This window comes from Tursiops truncatus, chromosome 9 (genome assembly GCF_011762595.2).
Source record: "Tursiops truncatus isolate mTurTru1 chromosome 9, mTurTru1.mat.Y, whole genome shotgun sequence".
Classification (NCBI taxonomy): domain Eukaryota; kingdom Metazoa; phylum Chordata; class Mammalia; order Artiodactyla; family Delphinidae; genus Tursiops; species Tursiops truncatus.
In genome coordinates this window covers 57,232,262-57,250,943 of record NC_047042.1, presented here as the reverse complement: position 1 = coordinate 57,250,943, position 18,682 = coordinate 57,232,262, and the positions used below count along the sequence as shown (strand labels likewise).

The window sequence follows — 18,682 nt, the reverse complement described above, 5'->3', positions numbered from 1 at the left end:
TCAGCTGCCTAATTATATATTCTATATTTTCCTATTTTGGGGAGTGGACCTGAATTAAAATGGCGTGGCAGTGTAATTTATGGTTTCTTATTCATAGACATCAAAATATTTCTATACAATGTCTTCTGAAGTCCATGAGATGTCTTAACACAGCTTTAGCGTTCTGGCTTTCTATATGTTATTTCAAAGCTCAAAATGGTTGCATTTATTTGGGGATAACTTAGTTCTTAATTTTGCCTTTGCAATGGGACTAGCCTTGATAGTGTCATATGGTTGAATATGCATGAAAAGTTAGAATTTGGTCCCAGGGAATGCCAGAACTTCAGAATTACCCAGTTTAGTCAGACCCTTACATTTGAATGTAGATTATGATAAAGCTGGAAATAATTACACCACCATAATGAGCGGAGGAAGGAGTGGAAATACCACAGACTTCTGAATTAAAAGATGAATTATTCTTTTGTGGTCTTCTCTTAAGTAACTTATTTCTTCTTTTTGAAGTGCATGTTTGAACACGTGAGAAAGTACACCTGTCAAAAGATTAACCAGCTGAGAACCATTGTCGGCATTAATTTTCCTTTAATAAATGACTCTCTGAAGCTACTTAGCAGCCTGTAATCTAGATACAAAGCTCTTGACCTATGATGGATGGTGCTGGATTTGTTTGTAAGCTTTGACTTATATCGTCTACATAATTTCTCCAGGTCGGAGCAACAGGATTTAGAGTGAGGTTGGTTATGTGGTTCAAATTAAAATGGCCATAGAAATTGAGCAAAAATAATTGTAAAACATAATGATCCCACCATCTTGGTGAAGTAAATTAGAAACTAACGAAATGACAGTCACTTAAACTTCAACATTATCAGAATGTTCAAATGACACAGATGAGTTAATTAAAAGCATTTCTTATAATTGGGTTTTTGTACATAACCAGTTCCACAGTGTCTGAAAATATTGTGAAATAATGTAATTTAACCATATATAAGCATCTCAGGCTTTCAAAACATGTGGGCACTTCCTCTACCAACACTGTTTGGCTGACATAATGCTGACTTCTTTTGCTTTCAATAATTAGTTAAAAATAGCATGAACTGTAAAATAGAAAGGCTACTTGGTTTGGCAGTAGCAAAATATTCACAATTTGAATGAAATAAGGATCTCCTCATTTGGCTTTTTATGTATTAAAAACTGTGTATTCATTGAATAAATTAAATTCAAAAGTAGGCCATTACTTGCAGCTGTGTATATTCGAATGGCCAGGTTTGATACATAGTACAATTATGGTTTCTTTTTTTTAAATAAATTTATTTATTTATTTTTGGCTGTGTTGGGTCTTAGTTTCTGCATGAGGGCTTTCCCTAGGTGCGGCGAGCGGGGGCCACTCTTCATCGCAGTGCGCGGGCCTCTCACTATCGCGGCCTCTGTTGTTGCGGAGCACAGGCTCCAGACGCGCAGGCTCAGTAGTTGTGGCTCACGGGCCTAGTTGCTCCGCGGCATGTGGGATCTTCCCAGACCAGGGCTCGAACCCGTGTCCCCTGCATTGGCAGGCAGATTCTCAACCACTGCGCCACCAGGGAAGCCCCAGTTACGGTTTCTTTATTCCTAGCTGTACTATAAATAAGTTGTAAAGGCAAAAATTGTACTAATATAGCTCTTCCACACACTTCCCTGGTTGTGAACAACAAAACCTAACTTGAAAATTATAAATGAAGATTTCTCTAATGCTAAAAGTAGTAATAATGCTCTTGGTTTTATTTTATAGTTAATAAAAATTTAGTTGAGTGAAGTTCCCCCCCACTTCCTTTTTAAGACAAGTCTAGGCCATATTTTCTGTGCTGAAGTAGAAGTTGCTTCTCCAATCATTTCCATTAGTGAACATACATCAAACCTTTGCTAAGGAGTGACCAAACCAATGTTAAAGTTTATTTCTTCTTCCTGACATATCACTAAGAATGAATTGCCCAAAAGGTGTACAGGCATACCTCATTTTATTGCTCTTCACAAATATTGGGTTTTTCTATTATATTGTATATAGAATGGATAAACAACAAGGAAGGTCCTACTGTATAGCACAGGGAACTATATTCAATATCCTGTGATAAACCATAATGGAAAATAATTTTAAAAAGAATGTATATATGTATAACTCAATCACTTTGCTATACAGCGGAAATTAACATGACATTGTAAATCAACTATACTTCAATAATTTATTTTAAAAAGACAAATATTGTGGTAACCTTGGTGTCAGATGATGCTTAGCATTTTTAGCAGTAAAGAATTTTTAAATTAAGGTGTGTACATTGTTTTTATAGACATAATGCTATTGCCCATGTAATAGACTACAGTATTCATGTGACTCTCACCTTATTGTAATATTCACCTTATGGGGGTGGTCTGGAACTGACCCCACAAAATCTTCAAGCTATGTGTGCCTGTATAGCAGGAGGGAAAAGAAAAATCAAATAATATTAGAAAGTGCACATCAGAGTAATCAGTCTAGCTAAGCAACTGTTTTCTTTACCTTAAAGAACCTTTTTTTTTTTTTTTTTTTTGCGGTACGCGGGCCTCTCACTCTTGTGGCCTCTCCCGTTGCGGAGCACAGGCTCCGGACGCACAGCCTCAGCAGCTATGGCTCACGGGCCCAGCCGCTCCGCGGCATGTGGGATCTTCCCAGACCGGGGCATGAACCCATGTCCCCTGCATCGGCAGGCGGACTCTCAACCACTGCGCCAACAGGGAAGCCCTACCTTAAAGAATCTTTACCTACAAAGAATCTTTCCATCTGAAACGCCTACTTGTTTACGGGAGAAAGAGACAAGTCCCTCTCTTTGTAGATCTCATCTGTACATAGTGTGCAGAGAACGAGCGAGTGAGCCAGAGACCCCAGATCCAGACTCGGGCAGCTGACCCCTCTGGCTGCTCCCGTGCTGGTCAGGGCACAGGTCATCTTTTTAATATACTTTCTATTACTGAATAGGTTTCTCAGGAGAATAAGAGATGCATGGGAATAATAAAATTCACATTTTAAATCCCCATGGTACTCCATGATCGTGCCAGAATATTTGAGATGAATGCAGAGTTTGACTGAATCTGAATGTCCCCTTTGGCTTATAAGTAACCTGCATGATACTTGACAATTAAAATATTCCAAGAGAGGCTTATGCCTGACATAAATATAACTTGGAGGCAAGGTGTTTTCATTTGGTTTGAGGATTTTCTCTAATTTTGTAATATACTTAAACACTTGAAGAAATGTAACCCTCTTCTTCTATCCCTTTACCCCCCAAACTATTCAGGTGTGGGAGCTGCTCGGTCTGGGAACCTCACGTTTATGGTGGGAGGAGTCGAAGAAGAATTTGCTGCTGCCCAAGAGCTTCTGGGGTGCATGGGCTCCAATGTGGTGCATTGTGGAGCCGTTGGGACTGGGCAGGTAACGTTTGTACAGCAGTGACACTGACTTGATGATATAGAATCAGCTAATGTTCATTTTTCTTTCCTGACCACAATTTGATTCCTCCTTACTCTGTTCAATCTGTGGATTCTTCGTTTGCTCAGATTTTCTAAAATTAATTTGGAATGAGTTAGTTTTCCATCATTCCTGTTGGAAGTAAGCAGAGATAAACCAGTAATTTAAAAAGACATCAAAAGTTCCATCATTTCAAACTTTGACATACTTATCCCAGTGACCACAGAAATTATCCTTAAAATGGCTTCTATATGAAGTGCTTGTGTTATCTGATTTGCTGTTATCTTCCCTCTAATTTTGTAACTGCTCGCCACAGCTCTATTTGTAGTACTGTCGGGTAGAAGTAACCTATGCCCTTTAATCTTTTTCTTAAAAAACCAGATCATTTTCATTAAGAAATGTGTTATATCGATTCTCTGATCAGGTAGAGGTGAATGACTACAATGAACTCTGAAATTAAACTGGTTGTCCCCCTCCCACCCAACACACACACACACACACTATCACTCACTCCTCTTCCTGCTTTGTCCTGGTCACTGGTACCAGCTTTATCTTATTCAGGACTTTGGTGTGATCTTAGATATATCTGTTGTCTCCATTCCCTGGTCCAGTCAGTCTCCAGGTTCTATTGATTTTTGCTTCAGTGGCTCTCATTGTTGGCTATCTTGTTCATTCCACGCATTACCTGGTTCAATCTTTCATTATCTCACACCTTGTTTACTGTTCACTGGGCCTAGTAGATCTCTGGATACCAGGTTTACCACTTTGCCAACATTGTAACCAAAACCAACTCCATCAAGATGCTTGTATCATCATAGGTTTCCCAGATCTGACGCTTTGCACAGATCCCTATTTCGTACCACGTCAAATGTGGACACTAGCTTCCGTAGCTCTTGACATAGTCTTAACTATCAAACTTCTCCTCATTCCTTAAAACCACTGCACATGAGTCCATTTTCTTACTGTTCTCAGGAGTATCTCATGCCCTTGCGTATTTATTTTTTTCCCTGCTCTCCTTCTTTCCCTCTCTTGCCTATTTAAATCCTGCCTGGCCTTCTGAGAGATGGTTTCAGGTTCTGCTTCCTCTCCGCACCTGCCCTCAGTGATCTGGTTTCTCTGAACGCCTGTCTCTGTCTTACAGTTTCTACCATACAGTTTACCACTTAGTTGTGTTGGCTTGTTCATTGCCTTTTCATTTGGTGTGTTACTCCTGTTTCCCTAGTTAGAATGTCAGCCTCATTCCTGAAGGAGCAGTTGTGCCACATCAATCAGTATTCCCTGTTGTGCTTGCGCCCATAGGAGTAGCTCAGTCACCACACTGCAGAGCTCTTCCCTAGGGGAAGAGGACCCCCTCCCAGTCTGTTCTGGGATCTTGTGTTAGGCTCAGAGGGAGGCTTGCAGCACCAAGTGCCTTTCCTCCTTTGAAAGAATCAAAAGTTGGATGCTCTTACTTTTAGAAACGTGGAATAGGGTGAAGAAATCTTCCTGTGAGTTATAGCTTGAAAATAAAGATATTTAATATGTACTCAATTTATTTTCAGGCTGCGAAGATCTGCAACAACTTGCTGTTAGCTATTAGTATGATTGGAACCGCTGAAGCTATGAATCTGGGAATCAGGTTTGTTGAATAGTACATTTTCATATACTAACAGTTTTTATGAGCTTTCCGTTTTGATTTTCTGATGTTGAAAACAAATGTTCATGAGAGATAAATCAGTTGATCTAGGAACATTGTGAAAGTATTTCATTATTGAACTTTAATAGACTTTGCTTATTGGACGACCAATAGGACCCTGGAGAGCATGAATGCTCTCTGCCATAAGCCATAAAATGTATTGTGCTTTATATTTGAAGTTACATTATCCTTTTTATATGGGAGCTCCATTTCTTCTATTATGTCGAAAGGCAAGAGACACTTTTACTATAAAATTTAAACAATCTCTGGCAGTGTAGGACACATTTGTATAAAATACAGTTTTAATGTATAGTGAATTCAGGTGTTATGCTACCATGTGACTGGTTTTATGTATCTATTTTAAATATAGTCCCCAAAATCTACACTAAAAGGGTTCTTGGTTGTTTATTCTCAGGATAAACTGGATGGCATTCATAAAGCCGAAACTCGTATGCATAGCTCTTTTCATTTTAACTTCCCTAGGGTTCTGTTACATTACATTAAGGATATATCTTTTCATTGAAATAAAATGGCATTCATACTTTGCTGAAAGTGATTCAGGAATTCAGTTTTTCCTACGATGGTGATCATCCTTTAGAATGCTTAAGGTTAATGTCTTAATTTTAGCCTTTAATCTTTTGGGTTAGGAATGCTACATATGATTAATCACCTAATTAATTTTTGGGGTGTTTTGCATTTCATGAATATAATAAATATACATTTCTTACTTTAGAAAATGCTTAATGAGAAAGATGCTTTTACTGAGGTGTTTTCTTCACACGTCCCCAAACTGCTTGCCAAATATATCACAAATCAGAGTAGTGTTTCATACCATAGCTTTTGATGAAAGCAATAAAAAGAGCCAAAGTGCTTGAGATATTTTTTAAAACACAGTAATGGATTCACATTTCCTCTTAATTACCATATCAAGATGCTGTTGTTTTATTGAATTGCCCTTGTCTCAGATGTTAAACTGTCTTGACCTATTAAGTTGTCATGTTGTAATTGAGACAAAAGAGGAATTTGCTTTGCATCAGCGCTAATTGGTTTATCAATATCCTGTACCATTTACATTTTAAAATTGAATGTCTGTAAGATGGTAAGGCATATTTGTACAAAGCCTTAATAAAACTGGTGGTATATAAGAAGCTGTTCAGGGTGTTATGTCTGTATTGTAGCCAGTTTAGGCTATGGGTCACTTATCATAATTGAAAAACCGGTTACTAGTAACTTGTTTTTATGTTCATCCTCTAGATTAATTTTATGGAGGAGGAAAATGTAAATTTCTGGAACCAAAATTGCATACAAAATTAATTGGTGTTGACAGTAGGATTAGAGCATTAGTATGCATTTGCATCTTTAGAATTTTTTTTTATTTTTCTGGATATAAATGAGTATATAATAAAAAAAGTAAAAGCCTAGGTTATACTATACTGAAGTTTCCCTCTCTTTTTGCCAGTTTATTTTATATTCTGCTGCTTACTTTAAACGTCACTGGATCAGAATGTTCCTTAGGCATCCTCTAGCATTCCTCAAATAATTTTCCTAGCAAAAGTCTTATTAGATGATCATTCTAAAATGAAGTTTTTGTACAGTAAGTGCTTATGGAAGTCTAACTCCAAAAGCCAGCTAATGAAGAGTAGTATGAAAATCAGTTGAATCAAATGAATAAAATGTATACAATGAAATGTATACATTGGCTACTAGAGTAAGTTTATTATCAAAGAGAAAAGAAAGTGATAAAATTCCAAACAGCAATATTAAGAGCAGAAGCAATAAATAGATTTTCCCTTATTGTTGGCCTTGATCCACTATGACAAAAACAATATTTAGAAATATGAAACTTTCAATGTTTAATTTTTCCAAAACTCTATTACTGTTACTGATGTATATGTGTGTAAATGAAATATTTACACACACACACACACACACACACACACACACACACACGTCTGAACACAAAGCAGGAACTCATTGTTTTTACTTAACTGTTACAATAATTTGTAAGTTTATGGTGCTCTACATTGTACTAATGAATTGCTTATTTTCATGACATTAGGATTTTATCGGTTTATCTTACAGAGATTCTCAGTGGTTTGAAAGTCCTAAAAATGATTGCTTCTGCTATTGTCTTTTCTCCATGGTTTACAGACATGGTTTAAAATGACAGGAATGTTCTCTAATGGAGTATAGAGAGCGGCCACGATTTATTGAGCATTGCAAGGTGAAAGAGAAAATTGGCATCAGCAAGCATAAATTCCCAAGTAGTAAATTCCCACCAAGTAGTATAGCATCGAAGTGGTTCAGCCACATTTATATTCTGTTCACTCTGAAGTAAAAATTTTTTTAGAGAATTAATGTCAACATTTACAAATTGAGTTACCTATTCCCATGAAGTGATCGTTTCTGATTAATTTCATTCTCATAAGTCAGTGTCTTTTCTTGAACACTGACGTTTCCCTTTTATAAATAGAAGAATAAAACCTTATAGTTTTAAACTGTTGACCCTATGATCTTTTACAATGAGTGTTTATGGATGTTAGATTTTTAAATGCTATGAAAAAGTAACGCATAAAAAATATTGGTATACAACATATTTAGAAATTCTTTTTTACTAGAACTTTCTGCCTTCTAATTGGGATCTATTTAGGACTCAGAACATAGTTTTATGGTACTGAAAGGGCCTTACTTGCGTTAGAGAGGTTTTATTCCCGTGCACCACGTAAGAATAACATTGGTAATATGAGTTTTGTTTTTTTGTTTTCATTTTTGTTCTGCCAGAAATTATGTTTTTTGTTTGGTTTGCTTTTTTTTCAATATGGGCGGTATAACAAGTTGTTTGCATTGCCAACAGGGTCCAGGCCCCTCTAGCAACAGCCATATTGTCTCCTTCCACCAAAAGAAGCTTAAAACAGTCAAACTTTTGGAAGGCCGTTCAAGATGAGAACTTTCCCACAAGCATAATTTTAGCTTCCTGGTTACTTCCCTAAGAAGGTGTTGCCTTTTCATTTAGGTGATGACTGAAACCTCTTAGTTGTATACCCTGATAGATATAACATACGGCAAAAGGTTTATAATAAAGGTTTGGCCCAATTTCTTATTAAACTGATAGGATGCCATCATGTTGGCTGATTAAGTGACTACCCATATGACCCAGTGAGACTCAGGGCAGTGAGTGTGGGTGTCTGTTGATGACCACATCCCAGCTCTGCCACAGACTTAAGCTTTTCTCATCTGTAAAGTGACAAAAATAATAGTATCTATCCACAGTAGCAGTAGTATCTGTTGTGAACAGTAAATTAAATCATCCATGTAAACCTTTTAAAACAGTGCCCGATACATAGTAGGTGCTCAATACATGGTAGTTATTGACGTGATGGTGGTGGTGGTTGGTATTTGAATTGAATTGTACGTTAATGTTTTTTTTCTTTATAACACTTCTCACTGGCTAGCATTATATATTTATTTGTCTGTTTATTGTCTGTCTTCCCAACTAGAATGCAGGCTCTATGAGCTTTGTCTGCTCACCACTGTATCTTTTTTTTTTTTAAATAAATTTATTTATTTATTTTTGGCTGCATTGGGTCTTCGTTGCTGCACGCGGGCTTTCTCTAGTTGCAGAGAATGGGGGCTACTCTTCGTTGAGGTGTTCAGGCTTCTCACTGTGGTGGCTTCTCATGTTGCGGAGCACAGGCTCTAGGTGTGTGGGCTTTAGTAGTTGTGGCACGCGGGCTCAGTAGTTGTGGCTCGTGGGCTCTAGAGCGCAGGCTCAGTAGTTGTGGTGCATGGGCTTAGTTGCTCCGTGGCATGTGGGATCTTCCCGGACCAGGTCTCGAACCCATGTCTCCTGCATTGGCAGGCGGATTCTTAACCACTGCGCCACCAGGGAAGTCCCTCACCACTTTATCTTAAGAACATCCCTGGCATGTAATAGGCACTCAATGAAGATTTGTCAGACGAATGAGGTGGGGGTCGGGGGGCTCTTCCCCTGCCTCAGGTAAACGTTACTGGGCAGGCGTCTTAACTGGCCCACTCCTGGAGGGCAGGCACAGCCTCTTCTTAGATGGCAGGTCTGCGTAAACATTGGTGAATAACAGAATGATTGATTTAAGTTGACATAGTCTTAGATGTTTCATTTCCAGATCGGTTCCTGTGATACAAACATCTCAGTTTAGGGACATTGTTTGCTTTGTTCTTACATAAAACCAGACAGTATAGATACTTACAGAGACTATAAGGTGAACAAACTTTTTTGGCCCTTAAAAGCCTTGGTTACAGTGAAGGCAAACACTTGGCTTCTCTTTAATTTTTCTTATAGTTTATGCATCATTTTTACTTCTCCCAAAAGTTCATTTAAAATTCTTGTGTTTTAAAGGTGAGTAGATTTGACACAGTGACGTTTATTTGAGTTGCGTTATATATGCGGTCAGAGCAATGAATTCATTCTGTTTATATCAGAGAACATTCCAGCAATTGTAAAGCCACATGCATGCATGCGCACACTCTCGAACCACATCCAGTGGCAAGTTATTATGGGGACTGACAGACTGTCATCCTTTTGATGGCTTGAGCTGTATATCTCCTGAACAGCAATGGGGCTCTTATGCAGAAAGTATCATATGTTCCCAGCCAATTTACAGGGAAACAGCAATAACATTTTATCATGGTTGAGAGCCCAGTAGCTGCTTCCTATTAAACTTGCCCTTTCAGATACCTGTCTTGGATTAATTTGTTGATTTCAAATGAAACTCAGTCTTCTCCAGTGAAGCATGACGTTCTAGGATAGACTCCCTGAATGACAATTACTGTGTATTCTAGCTGGTTTCAGACCATTACAAGCCTTGGGCACAGTGGAAGACAGAGGACTTCAGTAACTGATTTTAATATCATGTCTAATTTTAACTGTCAGTTATATATATGCCAGTGAAAGAATCCTCAGAAAGATGAAATGCAAAACACTACTAACTTGACTTTTTAATGATACACTTTGCTGTTGGGGGGTTGGGGAGGACTGGAGAGGGAGTAGCCATCTCCTAAGGAGAATCAGCATGGTGGGGAAGCATCAGATTTGAAAAGTGAGCCCATAACAACTGCCACCTCATTTTTGTGTGTGCCCCTCAGGATGCTTCTAAATAGTAATATGTTCACCAAAAAGGGTTCCATAAATCAGCGCCAGTATTTTTCCCTGAACATTCAAGAAAAATGAAATGTAGCGTTTTACAAAGGATAATAAGCTTTGCTCCCATTTTGGTGAGTATTATAGACAGAGTATGAATTTCTTTAGCAATAAAGAGTGTTGTGAGGCACTGTTGAGTCTAACCTGGTAGGTTATAAGGAGGGGGAGTATCTCTGCTGCTTTGAATGTAATGAGCCATTTTAAAAGAAAATCTAAATTAGGAAGCCTGAATTATATTCCAAATGGAAGGTAAAGACAGTGTTTTGGGGTCTTTAAAAATATCCTCTGCTCATAGAGCACATTAGACATATACATTCTTGCATATTTGTGCTTAGACAATATATTTGCAGTTATAGCAAATTAACTAGTTGTTCATTTGTGATTTTACTTTTCACAATTTTTGCCTAAGTGCATTGACTTTATCTTTTCCTAAGTCATCTGTTACCATAGCATCCTGATAGCCTAATTATATTTGAAAGGGGAAAGGAAGCATCAGTAGCAAATTATACATGTAACAAACTTGGATCTTTATAAAAGAATGAATGAAACCATCAGGTTTCTTTCCAGCAGTGTACAGTTGAACAGAATGTATGACAGCTGATTTAGATGGAATCTTTATCTGTTATAATCTTTAGTAAAAACCGCTCATTATAACACAGGCTACCATGTGAGTTCATCTTCATGGCATGCCATATAGTATTGCTTGAACCACAGCTGCTCCTTGAAAGCCTGATTACATAACAGTTGTGTTATGTGGTGAGTCCGTACACATCCTGGCTGTTAGCCCTAGACCCTGCTCGAGCATTGGAAAAAGGTTTTACTGGTCATTCTATTCTGATCTGGAAATAGACAGACAATTTTGAACACACGAGTACTAAACAGCACCCCAAAATGCACAGTTTGTTTAATATTTACATGTGTCTCTGTTTAATCTTTTTTTTTTTTAATTCTGAAAGGGATTGGTTTTAAGAAAAAGCAGAAAGTTTTATTTGAAACTTGATTCAAAGATACGTAGCAAAACTGTGCTTCCCAGGCTTCACTAAGATACTTGGAATAAAGTAATAGAGCATTTTAATTCTACTTTTTTTCTGGGTCCACATTGAACAGCCGTTTATGCCATCAGCTCAGTGATAGAACAAATGATGTTTCCGCTTGGGCAAGCTTTGTTTTATCAGGATCAGTAACCTTATCAGCAGTTGACCCAGAACTATAATGCATGTCTCTGAATAGATAGCATATGTCACAACTCTGTGCAGACTTGCTTCATAAGCAAGAATGTCTAATGAAGATTTAATAAATAAGGAAAAGTTTCCAGCAAGAAATGTCTTCTTTTATAACGATAACTTCCCTGAAGCTCATTTTTACTGCTTGTGGCTCATCTCTTGCATTTATTCTCTCATAAGAGCTAAAGGAATAAACATACATATAAATGCATCCACATGGACTCCCATGATACATAATTTAACTGTCAATATTTCTTTCTGAAATACATCACTTGTGAGTAAAGACTGTAGAATTTAGATGATCATCTTGGCTTAAGGTTCTTACGTGACACATAAATGCAATAATGTCCAAAAGACTAGAAAACCCATGTGTGTGGTAAACCAACAATACTTTTATGCAGTCGTATGTTATTTCTTAAAAGCAGGGTAGTGCAGAAGGTTTTCTCTCAGTGCAAAATGTCCTGGCTCAGACATGTTTAATCACTAGCTTTTAATACCCTATAATTTAAGATTGGATTCTTCATTCTAGTCAGTCTGCTTAGATATTTGAAGACATATCATAAATGGAGAGAGAAGATGGAGCATCCTCACACATAAATAATCACACGTGACTTGTATATTTTGGCATTTAACACTTCTTTTCTTTGACCTTCTTTGACAGGTTAGGGCTTGACCCAAAACTCTTGGCTAAAATCCTAAATATGAGCTCAGGACGATGTTGGTCAAGTGACACCTATAATCCTGTACCTGGGGTGATGGATGGAGTTCCCTCGGCTAATAACTATCAGGGTGGATTCGGAACAACACTCATGGCTAAGGTATGGTAAATGCAGAGACTACCCAAGAGAGCAGGGAAATGTTTAGTGGTTTCGTTCTCCTTCCCTCCTTTCTCAGTCGCCCCACCTCAGCCTACCCCCACTTCTCCCCTCTCGTAACAAATCATACGTCTATCCTAGAAGGCAAGATTACTAAACTAGTGACCCAGTCACTGGAAATTATTTAAAACTTAGCGTGGATAAAAACCTTTTATCTTGTTCATTTTTAATCCTGGCCTTTCAGATGAGAAGAATAGGCTGGGATTTTTCTTTTGTGCTGGGGTTTGTTTGTAATGTGAGCCGGTAAAATGTTGTTCTTCATCCTAAATTTACATTATTTACCAAGTCCTTAGAACGGAAGCAGTAATAAGCATTTTCCGACGGTTAATAGTATAATGACATTGGATATACATATCACAAAAGAAGAGAGGACCTTTCGCATGATGCTAGATATCTAAATACATCTTCCTACTTTAAGAATGTATACATTTATGTATAAAGTCATTTGAAAAGCAAATTGTTGGCCTCCTCTCATTTGTGATCTCAACGTTAGAAAATACTTTTTAGACAAACGACTTGCAGATTTTGTGAGAGCTTATTCCCTACCCCACTCCCCACACCCCTGCCATTTACTTTTTGACAGAAGTAAGAATATGTACAGTTGTATACCGTATTCAGCTTACTCTCCTTCATTTCCCAGGATGTTTCATCCATTCTACTTCTCGGCTGTGCCCTGAATTCACCCACTTGCCCTCTCTACCACTACCAGTACCCTGGCTGAACCTTGTTTAGCTTCTACAACATCTGCCCTTAACTGGTCTCCTGGCCTTTCATTCTCATCTTCTTCTCCAGTTCATTTTCTACTGTAAAGAGTGGACTTCCTAAAATGTAAAACCCTGGTTATGTCATCTCTCCTGTTAAGTCTCTTTCATGGTTTCCAGTTACTTGTAGATTAAAGTCCATCTCTGCACATTGTCTTAAAGGCCTTTGCTCTCCTCACCAGCTCATTTCTGCCTTCCCACCCGCCTCCTCTGCTTCAGCCACACCGAACTCGTTTGGCCTCTTGTCCCCTCTCCCTGGCAGCCCTCGACGCCTGCTCTTCCCTCAGCCTGCCTCTTCCTTCCTTGCCCCTCCGGCCAGACCCCTGGCGCATTGTTGGCTCACTTTAAATATTTATTGGATGAAGCAATGTTTGAAACTACGTTTCTTATTTTGTAGTTTTATTTCTCCTCGTGTTTCATTTAAGAAAATATTTATTTTTATGCCGATCTGTACCTTGTATTTAGGTTTGCGTATCTTCCACACAGGCTTTTGTAAGTTGTGCTGTGTTGCTCTTGTTGCAGACAGAAAGTAGCTCCTTAAGTGGATTGTTTTCACAAAGCTGCAGGGTCGTTTATTAGGGCACACAGAAGAGTGAAAGAATCACATTTATGCCCAGTTTGCTTTACGTACATGTATGAAGTGGGTTGTGACCTGTTAGCTTATTTGGTTCCTAAAATACTGCTAATGGCTCCAACAGAGGAAGCAGCTGACAAGTAACCTGTAAGCAGTGCTGGCTTTATTTGGGGACTCTCCTCTACGTCACACCTTTACTTCCATCATTTTCTCCAGTGTCCCTGCCCAGGAAGAATCTGCTCCTGTTGAGGTCCTTTAAAATTATTTTCTTGATAATAAAAGATAGCATAAGACAGTACAGTAGTAAAACATATGGACATTCCTGTTCTCTTTTGCTCTTTGTAAGTTGTCATTTCGCTTATAAAGAGCAAGATTTCTGAATTTTGCTTAAAATGAAAGCATTTAGAAAGGAACTTAAAAAATGCTTTCATCACCTCAGATAGCTGTTAGCAAAACATACCGTAACTAATTAGACTTGTGTACAGAAATTGATAGAGATTAAAGAAGTCCCCATCAGTGCTACATTGATTAAAGCAATCATACCTGCTTGGGCAGATCAGGCCTTTACTTACTAGGAGATATTTTGCTCAACTACCATTAGATCTCATTGTGTTGGGGGAGATAATGTTAATGTGTCCTTGAAGTAGAGGCTTGTACATTTATTTCTAGGTCTTTTTTTTTTTTTTTTGCGGTACGCAGGCCTCTCACTGTTGTGGCCTCTCCCATCGCGGAGCAGAGGCTCCGGATGCGCAGGCTTAGCAGCCATGGCTCATGGGCCCAGCCGCTCCACGGCATGTGGGATCCTCCCGGACCGGGGCACGAACCCGTGTCCCCTGCATCGGCAGGCAGACTCTCAACCACTGCGCCACCAGGGAAGCCCTATTTCTATGTCTTAACGTCATAAAATTCTAATATATAGTGTGTATATAATCAGAACATAATCAATACAAAAACTAGATCTTTCTTCTAAACCCCACAACCTAGAAGTCTGTTTCTGATGGCCACTAAGGAACAAATTATGGAAAATTATGACCACTCTTATTACTCACCCAGTGTACCTGTGTCCTTGTAATACATAACGATTTGGTCCTCTATTAATTTGTTGAAACCTTTTGCAATTGTTTTGTATTTTTTTCCTGTACCACCCACTGAGCTCAGAATTCATAAATATTTTTATTTGATTAGTGAAGTGGGGTGTTTGTTTATTTTAAATTATATGTTACAAGCTTCAAAGGATACCTTCTTTTCTAACATTTCAGGATTGACAAGCCACTTAGGATTTTATAGACTAAATCACCTTTCTCTTTTTAGAATGTCCACCCTTTAAGGTAGCAGCCACCAAAGCTATTTTAGCTTCCCCTTTTTGGTTTTATTAGCTCTTATTTGGGATATTTACTTGCCCCTTTGAAAACCTCTAATAGCCTTTTCTTCTCAATAGCATTGTCTTCTCCTCGATATGTTGTGTTTACTCTAGGTTCTTATGTTCTAGTTATACTACTAGGTTAAAAATGATAGGCAGTCTTTCTATGTAGATTTTCTGTCGTTTTTACATAAATGCATCTTGCAGATGTGCAGCAAAATGACGTTGACAAAAGAGGCTTATCTGCTTGTCTGGGTATAAGCAATAATGTAGCTGTCCACATTTGTGAAGTGTGTGGGTAGTAATTAAACTTGCTTTTTAGTGAAAGCCGTAGAAGACTTTAAGGTTACGTAGATTTTCCAAATCTGTGGGTTTACATGTGAAAATTCTACAAGTAAGCACAAAATACTGTTAACACCTATAGCATCATAGATATCCAAGAGGCTAGAGATTTAATCCATTCTTTAAACTTTGCTTGTTTTTCCCTTGAATCATTTCCTCCTTTGAGTGGATGGTATCAGTAACTACTCCGTTATCAAGGGTGTTCCTCAAAGAATACAAATAGGCCTCATCTTGCTTCTTGTCTTCCTCTTTCATTGCTTGTTGGCTTTTCCACTGGTGGAGGAAATGAAGATGGTAATGGTAAGAAGGAAGTCTTGGTTTTGCCACTTGTTTGCAGCACTTATTTAATCACAAATGAAATGTGGGGAATATTGTTTCAGTTAACCATGCCTCCATTGTCTTCCATCTACCCCCAGATATTTCAAGGTTGGACAAGATTCCATTCTTACAGTAGAGGATACCATTAACTACAGTTTAACTATAAAAGATTCATTATGTTAACTTTTGTCTGTTTTTAAACAATAGACAATAATAAGTTTTCCAAAACTCTCTGAATGAAACATTAGCGCTCAGAGATGTTAAAGTGTTGTTGTGAAGCTGATTGTCTGTTGCACTTGAAAGAAAATCCAGCTTCGTCTCCAGACATCATAAAGCTTCCATGTTGCACCTCTGCCATCCCCAGTCTCAATTCCCTCCCCAGCCCCTTGCTTATTCTAGTTCAGCCTCATTGGCCTTCTTACTGTTTCTTGAGCATCCAAGCCATGCCCCCCCCAGGGGGCCTTTCCCTTGCTCTTCCACCCACCTGAAACTCTCTTCCCCCAGCTCTCCAAAGAACTCACTGCCCCCTCACATTCAGATCTTAGGTCAAGTGTCTTTGCCTCGGGAGGTCTTCCCTAAACATCTCATCAATCAGAACTCTCTTCCTTCCACCCCACCCCTTGCTATATATGACTTTCTGACCCCTTACCCTGCTTTATTTCTCACCAGAGCACTTGTCATTGTCTGGAAGTTTAGTATTTGTTTTACTGTCTGTCTTCCACGCTGGATAGTACGTTCCTGAGAACAGTGACTTGGTTTTATTATCATGACTGCATATCACCAGGACTTAGAACAGTGCCCAGCACACAGCAGTTGTTAAATATGTGTTGACTTAAGACATTGAATGGATATTTTCATCATTGATAATTTCATCATGCTTAATTTCATAATGGGGTTTGTCTTAGGCTTACAGGCTTCTGTAGATTTGAAAAAGCATTTCTCTGTGTGATCTCACCTGGATAGGAACACCTGGCCGAAGTCAAAACAAAACAGATAGGTTTTGTGGAGGGTGAGGAGTGGAGAGGCCACTCAGAAATCAAGGTTTTCTCTCTGGAGCAGTTTTGCAGCTAAGAAAGGGCGTATAAAAAATATATATATAACTTAACATCGTGCTTGTAAGTATCTTATTTTTTCAGGCTTCATTTTTTCTTCTTTGAAACCCAAGCATTAGGAGCCACAGTTCTGAAGTGAGCCTTAACTACCAACCTCAATGTATTCCCTCCGCCCTTGTTTGACTTAGGATCTGGGATTAGCACAAGACTCTGCTACCAGCACGAAGAGCCCAATCCTTCTGGGCAGTCAGGCCCATCAGATCTACAGGATGATGTGTGCGAAGGGCTACTCCAAAAAAGACTTCTCATCCGTGTTCCAGTTTCTACGAGAGGAGGAGACGTTCTGAGTTTGCCCTTTGGCTGTGGACACTGTTGGGAGCCAAACTCTATCTTGGAGCCTCTTATAGCTCACTCCACAAGTAAATGGACTTAATCAAAGGTCATCTGTCTGCTTTTGTTTGTCTAGTTCACAATAAACCCTGGGATTTTTCACCCATTTTTAACTGCTTATTCTTTTTACCTATTTAGCAAACACATACTATCTGAATTTTTGTTTTTTTTCTGCGAGCCGCTGATGGGCTCTGCTAGCTCGCTGACTGACCTTTTTCAGAAGTTTGATTCCTGAGCATCATTAGCTAAAACATTGCCTACTTCAATCAGGATATTGTTTACTCCACTTTACAAATAAAACCAATTTTTTTTTCCCACAGGATAAAACCTCTCCTGGAGGAAAGAAAAGAAATGGGTGTGAGGAAAGGAGTTAGAGAAAGGGGAAGTATAGTGAATTACTCGCTGTGTCCCTCAGAAAGTTTGCCCTGTTAACCCAGTGGTGGTATTCTTGCATTCTGAGGTTACTGGTTTATTTTCCAGGACTTGATAAAGCAAGAGAACTCCTTGCCGCATGCTGTGTAATTTGGACTCTGTTACATTACCGTGGTGTGCCGCTCTTGTAACAACTCCCAATACTCAGCAAACTTATTTTTTATATTTTTGCTTCCTTGTACATTCTTACTACATATTTTTTGACTTCAAAAGAATGGCATCTTTAGAACTGTTTCAGAGCCTACGATGATATGTGCTGTAGATAATTATTATATTATCCTAAATATAACCATATTATTTTGAATTCAAATAAATTTCTATGCTGATAATACTTTCTTGGAGTTTTTGTGTCTTCCTAACCATTTGGTGAACAGTCAAATGATCTGACAAACTGGTGTTGCTGACTAACGGGGAAAGGATGAGAAGGAAGGGAAGGGAGCGGGGAGGTCGAGAGGAACCGAGTGTGAACTGACCGGTGGCCAGCCCTCATCCTACTGCTCTGCCTGCATCCTTAGCGAGAATTTGTTTCAGTGTTTTCTGGGTTGTGGGTGCTGTAGGAATTTGGCCTGCAATAAATGAAATATGTCCCAGTAGGGAGCATAGTCGCCGCTTTCCCCACCACAGCCCCTAGAAATACTTAAGGCGATAGGCCTAGGTACCAGATTTAGCAGAAGGACTGCTATGTCCATCATTTTCCTGGTGATCAAAAATTCCAGGCATTAGTGTAAGTGCTGGGGCTGCAGTGATAAGCAAAACAGATAAAATCCTGCCCTTGTAGACCATAAATTCTGGTGTCTCGCATGTGTGTGTGTGAGGAGGTGTGACAGACAAGAAATAAATGTTTAATGTGTATGTCAGGTAATAATCGGGACTAAAAGGAGAAATAAAGCAGGGTAAGGGGGATGGATGGGGAGTCCTGGGGTATTTTATTAAGGTGGTAAGGGAAGTTATCTTTGTAAGGTGGCATTTGAGCAGAGATAGGAAGGAAGTGAGGGAACAAGCCATGTAGATATCTGGGGAAAGAACACTGTAGGC

The 18,682-nt window shown here is 38.8% G+C and overlaps 1 protein-coding gene across 1 annotated transcript in view; it reads left to right on the top strand.

Annotated features, from left to right (window-relative positions):
* Positions 1-17,976, top strand: part of HIBADH (3-hydroxyisobutyrate dehydrogenase) — a 105,017-nt gene extending 87,041 nt beyond the window's left edge. Inside the window, exons 5-8 of the mRNA XM_019926357.3 lie at positions 3,300-3,433; positions 5,011-5,087; positions 12,205-12,361; positions 17,014-17,976. Of these exons, the coding sequence (XP_019781916.1) occupies positions 3,300-3,433; positions 5,011-5,087; positions 12,205-12,361; positions 17,014-17,172 (527 nt within the window). The 3' untranslated portion in view covers positions 17,173-17,976. The remainder of the gene's footprint in view (positions 1-3,299; positions 3,434-5,010; positions 5,088-12,204; positions 12,362-17,013) is intronic.
* Positions 17,977-18,682: the final 706 nt, after the last annotated feature.